The 7,630-nt window shown below is 46.9% G+C and overlaps 1 protein-coding gene across 1 annotated transcript in view; it reads left to right on the forward strand.

The window, feature by feature from the left end:
- The first annotated feature begins 4,223 nt into the window (after nt 1–4,223).
- The window catches only part of ano8b (anoctamin 8b), a 151,301-nt gene continuing 147,894 nt past the window's right edge, over nt 4,224–7,630 (forward strand). Inside the window, exon 1 of the mRNA XM_078556174.1 lies at nt 4,224–4,629. Coding sequence (XP_078412300.1) covers nt 4,518–4,629 — 112 coding nt within the window. The 5' untranslated portion in view covers nt 4,224–4,517. The remainder of the gene's footprint in view (nt 4,630–7,630) is intronic.

Raw genomic sequence — 7,630 nt, forward strand, 5'->3', positions numbered from 1 at the left:
ACTGTAATGTTGTATTCTGAGTCTATTTATAAAGCCCAGGATCCTACATGCCTTTATACCCACTTTCTCAACCTGCCCTATCACCTTCACCGATTTGTGCTCATAAACCCCCAGGGCTAGCGAGAGCAGGAATAAGAGGATAGACCAAATGAACACATGGCTGGCGAGATGGTGTAGCTGGGAGGGATTCAGTTTCTTGAGGCACTGGGACCAGTTCTGGGGAAGGTGGGACCTGTACAAACCAGACGGGCTGCACCCAGGCAGAGCTGGGACCAGTGCCCTTGCTAGTTCTGTTGGGGAGTATTTAAACTAGTGTGGCCGGGGGATGCGATCCCAGGAGTAGGATCAGATAGGTCAGATTCAGATCAGAAAAATGGAGGTAGAACATTAGCTAGGGACGTTGTGCTAGACATGGAGTTACAGGAGAAGGAAAGGTTAAAAAGTGTCCAGCTAGGGGAATTGACAGGGTTAAACTGTTTATACTTCAATGCAAGGAGTATTACAAGCAAGGTAGATGAGTTAAGGGCACAGGTAGATACATGGTAGCAGGATGTCATTGCTATAATGGAGACCTGGCTAAAGGAGGGACAAATCCCTGGTTATAGAGTATTCAGACATGATAGAGTAGGAGATAAAAAAGGAGGGGGGGTAGCACTAATGGTTAAAGAATCAATTCCAGTTGTGAGAAAGGATGATATACTAAATGGGTCAACAAACGAGGCTTTATGGATTGAGCTCAGAAATAAAAAAAGGGCAGTCACACTACTGGGAGTATACTACAGACGCCCAAATAGTGAAAGGGAGATAGAAGAACAAATATGTAGGCAAATTTCTGCTTGTAAGAACAAGAGGGTAATAATAGTAGGAGACTTCAACTATCCTAATATCAACTGGGATTTAAACAATATAAGGGGCACTGAGGGAGGAAAATTCATGCAGTGTGTCCAGGAAAATATTTTCAACCAATTAATGACAAACCCAACGAGAGGAGATGCAATTCTAGACCTAGTCTTGGGGAACTAAAAAGGGCAAGTGGGTGAAGTGACAGTTGGTGACCATATCATGGACAGTGATCACAATTCAGTTAGATTTAGCATTACCATGGAAAAGGACAGAGATAAGGCAGGAGTAAAAGTCTTGAACTGGGGGAAGGCAAATTTTGCAGAAATGAGAAGGGACTTGGCTGAGGTGGACTAGATAGCACTGCTGGAGGATAAAACAGTGGAAAACCAGTGGGAAGCACTAAAAAACGAGATCCTAATTGTACAAAGTAGACATGTCCCCTACAAAAATAAGAGTGGTACTGCCAAACCTAGACCTCCCTGGTTGTCTAGAGGAATACAGGGGAAGATCAAACAGAAAAAGAAAGCGTACGATAGGCACAAAGAACTAAGCACTGCAGATAGCCGAGACGATTATAGGAAGTGCAGGGACAAAGTAAAAAAGGAAATAAGGAAATCAAAGAGAGGGCATGAAAAAAGATTAGCAAGTAAAGTTAAAGATAACCCAAAGATATTTTACCAATACATTAATGCTAAAAGGTTAGTTAAGGAAAAAGTGGGACCTATCAGAGATGAAGATGGAAACTTGTGTGTCGATGCAGAGGCTGTGGAAAGGGTTTTGAATGAATATTTTGTCTCCGTGTTTACAAAGGAAAGGGAGGATGTAGATATAGTAGTCCAGGAGGAACACTATGAGATATTGGACAGGATAGTCATAAAGAGAGAGGAAGTACTCAAAGGGTTGAAATCCTTGAAAGTTGATAAGTCACCAGGGCCAGATGGATTGTTTCCAAGGCTGCTGAAGGAAGCCAGGGAGGAGATAGCAGATGCTCTGAGGATGATTTTCCAATCTTCACTAGATACAGGGGAGGTACCGGAGGACTGGAGAAATGCAAACGTAGTTCCATTGTTTAAAAAGGGATCAAAGGAAATGCCAAACAATTATAGGCCAGTTAGTCTTACATCGGTGGCGGGCAAATTAGAATCAATCCTGAGAGATAGGATTAACTGTCATGTGGAAAGGCATGAACTAGTCAGGGATGGTCAGCATAGATTTGTTAAAGGAAGGTCTTGCCTCACAAATTTGATTGAATTCTTTGAGAAAGTGACAAGAAGGGCTGATGAAGGTAGTGCAGTGGATGTTGTGTACATGGATTTTAGCAAGGCATTTGACAAGGTCCCACATGGCAAATTGGTCAGGAAAGTAAAAGCCCATGGGATTCAGGGTAATATGGCAAACTGGATAGAAGGTTGGCTTTGTAACAGGAAACAAAGGGTAATGGTCGATGGATGCCCTTGCGAATGGAAAGTTGTCTCAAGTGGTGTTCCACAGGGCTCAGTGTTGGGACCCTTGCTGTTTGTGTTATATATTAACAATTTGGACGTGAACGTGGGGGGCACGATTGAGAAATTTGCAGATGACACAAAGATTGGCCGAGTAGTGGATAGTGTAGAGTGGATAGTGTAGAGGATAGCCATAATCTCCAAAACGATATAGATGGGTTGGTGGAGTGGGCGGTAAAGTGGCAGATGGATTTTAACATAGAGAAGTGTGAGGTCATACATTTAGGGAGGTCAAACAGTTACAGGGATTACAAAATAAATGGGAATATACTAAGAGGGGTAGATGAAGTGAGAGATCTTGGCGTACAAGTACACAGGTCCCTGAAGGCAGCAGTTCAAGTAGACAAGGTTGTAAAGAAGGCATATGGAATGCTGTCCTTCACTGGCAGAGGTATAGAATATAAAAGTAAGGATATAATGTTGGAATCGTATAAAACACTGGTGAGGCCACAACTGGAGTATTGTGTGCTGTTCTGGTCACCACATTACAGGAAGGATGTAATAGCTCTGGAGAGAGTGCAGAGGAGGTTTACAAGAATGTTGCTAGGGTTGGAAAAGAGTAGCTACGAAGAGAGATTGGATAGGTTGGGGTTATTTTCCTTAGAACAGAGAAGGCTGAGAGGTGACTTGTACAAAATTATGAGGGGAATAGAAAGAGTGGACAGGATAAAATTGTTTCCCTTGATGTGGAATTCTAGAACTAGGGGACATAGATTCAAGATAAGTGGCAGAAGGTGTAGGGGGGACATGAGGAAGAACTTTTTTACGCAAAGGGTAGTGGGTGTCTGGAATTCGCTGCCCAAGTTGGTGGTAGAGGCAGAAACTTTAAGCTCTTTTAAAAAGTACCTGGATCTGCACCTAAAGTGCTGTAAACTGCAGGGCTATGGGCCGGGTGCAGGAAGGTGGGATTAGAAAGGGCACCTGGGTGTCCTCGGGCTGGCATGGACAAGATGGGCTGAATGGCCTCCTTCTGTGCTGTAACTTTTCTATGGTTCTATGGTTCCATCTCTAAATGCACCCACTTTAGAATTGTTTATTTTATATGGGATCTTTCACATCCATCTGAGAGAGCACAGCACTCGGGCCCTCCGCTTAACATCTCACTCATCTGAGCGAACTGGAGAGTGGCTCCTTCCCCGAGAACCTGCTGAGCAGCGAGGCCTGAGAATTAGAAGAGAAGGATTTGCAGGCGGGAATCTCAATCAAACATCCCATCAACCTGATGGAGTTGCCCAATTTATCATAACCTGGATATCACAGCATTTTGAACAAGCACTGTTCACAGCGGGGAGGAACTGCACACGTGTTCTGTGCATAGACAAGGCTTCAGCCATTGACCCGGCCTGTCGAGACAGCCACAGTGAGGCGAAACTGTGTAAACGTGGGGGCTTTGGGAAGGGATTCAATTACCCCTGTGAGCTGCAAACTCATCAGCTCGGTCACACTGGGAAGAGACCACTCACCACCAGCTCTGTGTGGGAGAAACAGTCTAAAAAAACCTCACCCAGAAGATGGCATCTCCAAGGGTGCGGCTTTCCCTCAGTACTGCACTAGGACGGACAGCCACAGGATCAAGTGTCTGCAATGGACCTTGACCCCACAATCTTCAGACCCAGAGGTCAGGTTGCTAATAGACAGCCCTGGAGTCTGTTCCTGGAAGGAATGAAGCAACTCCTATATAAAGATCCAACTTCCCTTTTCTGTTGAGGTACTGAAAGTTAAAATCAGCCCAGTCTCTGCCTTAATGTTTCTTTTCAAAGGCCTTCCTGCGTCTCCCTCTTTCTCTGTCACTCTCTTCCCCTCCCTGTCCCTCAATTTATAACCATCTCTTTTCCTGATGCCCTCTCTCCATCTCTCTCTTTGTTCATGGCTCGGGCGGGGATACAAAGCGGATGATTAATCTGCTGCTGCATTTTGCTTTCATCCTCTAACCTTGTCGTTTCTCAGTGGTGTATGTGTGTGTGTGTGTGTGTGGAGAGAGAGAGAGAGTGTGGCTTCAAGGGATTGTGATGATCAGGAGGTGGGCAACGCTGCATAAAGCGTCCAGAAAGGGAGGTGTGGAGGGAATGTACAAACCCACAGTGACCACAGCAGAAAAATTAGTGCATCAGCCCTTCGACCCCCCAATGCAGCCCCTGTAGAGAAGCAGCATCCGACCCTCTCGGGCTAGAGATGCCGGTGCCAAGGAAAGACCAGGAGGACACCGAGGCGGAGAGGAGATCTCAGCCGGAGAAGCAGATGGGAGAAGCGGCTGGAAACCGGGCGGCCACCGCTGGAGTCCTGGGTAAGTCAAGCAAAGGGAAGGATTGGGAAGCAGCAAAAAAAAAACCTCCAGAGAGGGGAAAGGAGAGGAAATAAACCCACATTGCGGGGGATTATCTCTTAATGTTTTTGTACAATACAATGTGTAATAATTAATTAAATCCATCGCCTCCCTGCGCAAAACGGGATGGAGAGAGAGACAGAGACAGGACATTCTGGGACAAGCGATGCACCAACTGGTTAAAGGGGGCACTTTGCACCCCAATACCTCATCTTATTCTGTGGGATCTTTCTCTGCATCCTGGGAGAATTTGCATTCCAGTCAGGAGAGACGAATGGAATTGTTTTTTCAGGAGCCGGGCAGATTATGTGTTGTAAAATATCTATTGCTTTTATGTGAATGGGTCGATTCCACTAGACAGTAGATTCCCACAGGGATTATTTTACAAACTGCCTGTGTATTTATTGGTTATTAGCACAGGATCTTGCAACGTGTTCATGGCCTGTGAAGGACACCCGTTTGTTTAAGAGAGTCTGTTGCAGAATTGCACATGGAGCTGCTCAAATCTTTGTCGCCTGTTAGGCCAGAACCCACTCATCCCCAGTCAAACCTCTCTCACTCTCCCCAGTCACCCCCTCTCTCTCTCTCCCCAGTCACCCCCTCTCTCTCTCTCCCCAGTCACCCCCTCTCTCTCCCCTCTCTCTCTCCCCAGTCACACCCTCTCTCTCTCTCCCCAGTCACCCCCTCTCTCTCCCCTCTCTCTCTCTCTCTCTCTCCCCAGTCACACCCTCTCTCTCTCTCCCCAGTCACCCCCTCTCTCTCCCCAGTCACCCCCTCTCTCTCTCTCTCTCCTCTCTCTCTCTCCCCAGTCACCCCCTCTCTCTCCTCTCTCTCTCTCTCCCCAGTCACCCCCTCTCTCTCCTCTCTCTCTCTCTCCCCAGTCACCCCCTCTCTCTCCTCTCTCTCTCTCTCTCCTCTCTCTCTCTCTCCCCAGTCACCCCCTCTCTCTCCTCTCTCTCTCTCTCTCCTCTCTCTCTCTCTCCCCAGTCACCCCCTCTCTCTCCTCTCTCTCTCCCCAGTTACCCCCTCTCTCTCCTCTCTCTCTCTGTCTCCCCAGTCACCCCCTCTCTCTCCTCTCTCTCTCTCTCTCCCCAGTCACCCCCTCTCTCTCCTCTCTCTCTCTCTCCAATCACCCCACTCTATCTTTCTCTCTCTAGTCTCCCTTCTCTCTCCAGTCTCCCTTCTCTCTCCTCTCTCCAGTCAAACCTTTCTCCTCTCTCTCTCCAGTCACCCCTCTCTCTCCTCTCTCTCTCCAGTCACCCCTCTCTCTCTCCAGTCACCCCCTCTCTCTCCTCTCTCTCTCTCCAATCACCCCTCTCTATCTTTCTCTCTCCAGTCTCCCTTCTCTCTCCTCTCTCCAGTCAAACCTTTCTCCTCTCTCTCTCTCTCCAGTCACCCCTCTCTCTCCTCTCTCTCTCCAGTCACCCCTCTCTCTCTCCAGTCACCCCTCTCTCTCTCCAGTCACCCCTCTCTCTCTCTCCAGTCACCCTCTCTCTCCAGTCTATCTCTCTCACTCTCCTCTCTTTCTCTCGTCACCCCTCTCTCTCCTCCTCTCTGGATTCTGAACGTTCCTGTTCTTCCACCACACTCAGTTCAAAGCTGGACTCATTTCACTGGTTTCCTGCCCTCAATGTCAGTCATGGCACAGTGACTATCACTCCAACCCCTTGGCTCGTGCTTCAAACCCCACTCCACAGATTTGAGCATGTAACCCAGGCCAACACTGCCATTGTCAGCGCCCTTGGGAGTGCTGCACTGACAGAGGTACAGCTCTCGAATGAGATGTTAAACCAAGGTCCCCTCTGTCCTCTCAGGTGGATGTAAATGATTCAATGGCCACTATTCAAGGAAGAGTTTTTCCTGGTGTTCCAGGCATTTTATATCCCGTAACCAAACTAAAACCGATTAGCTCATTATTATTGCACCTCTGTTTGTGGGATCTTGCTGCCATATTTCCTACATGACACGGTGTCAACATTTCAAAAGTACCTCATTGGCTGTAAATTAAATGTTCTGGGATGTACCGATGTCACAAAAGGTGCTATATAAATGCAAGTCTGACTTACTTTAAGATCCTAATATCCCCTTCCTCAAGTGCTAGCTTCCACCTCTGCAACATCTGGAATTCCCTCCCTAAAAACTATTGTCTCACCATCTCTTCTCCATTTAAAACTTTTTCAAAACGTACACTGAGTTTTTCTACAAACCTTCTCATCCCTCCTGTCCTGTTGCTGGGCGTCTGTTCCATGAAGGACCTTGGAACACTGTGACAAATAGAGCTCAATGTAGTGTTACGGACATGAGGGGGGTTAATTTAAACTGCACTCATTTCTCCTCTCATCTCTCGTCTGTAAACAGAAAGGCATTTTGATTTGTTCCCTCTTTATAAGCAGTGATGTATTTCTCCTAACCCTTGGTTCTGGTGTGTTCCAAGTTTCTATTAATAACCCCACAGCAAACTTGAGAAAGGATGAATGCAAAGGAGGGTTCGCAACATCACCTCTACACTCAGACAGTAAATGGAGGGATAGAGGGAAGAAGGTTTTACAGTACAGAGACCACAGAGAAAATAAATATTGTTTCCCACGTGTCCCAGAGTTCAGAATCGAAGCCCAATGAGGTATTCCTTCATGGAGGTCGGTAGGCTGAAAACTGATGTTGTTCAATTCACTTTTCTGGTGGTGTTGACTTCACAAGATGAGATAGGCATGCAGAGATGAATCAGTCTTGTAGGAAAGGCCGAGAACTTCCAACAGAAGCAGTATAGATGGAGCCAGGTGTTCAACCTGGGCAGAGCTCCTTTCTGTGTGGCTGCTGGTCAGGTGTTAAAGAGCAGACTGCACTATTCAGCTCAGCAAGGCAATATCAACTTGTTCAACAAGCTAGAGGCCTAGGTCACATAACCCCTACCTCTCCACCAGGTCTTCAACAAAGGATGTGAAACCATCGCCTGGAATTTGGT

The sequence above is a fragment of the Cetorhinus maximus genome, chromosome 13 (genome assembly GCF_964194155.1).
Source record: "Cetorhinus maximus chromosome 13, sCetMax3.hap1.1, whole genome shotgun sequence".
Lineage (NCBI taxonomy): Eukaryota > Metazoa > Chordata > Chondrichthyes > Lamniformes > Cetorhinidae > Cetorhinus > Cetorhinus maximus.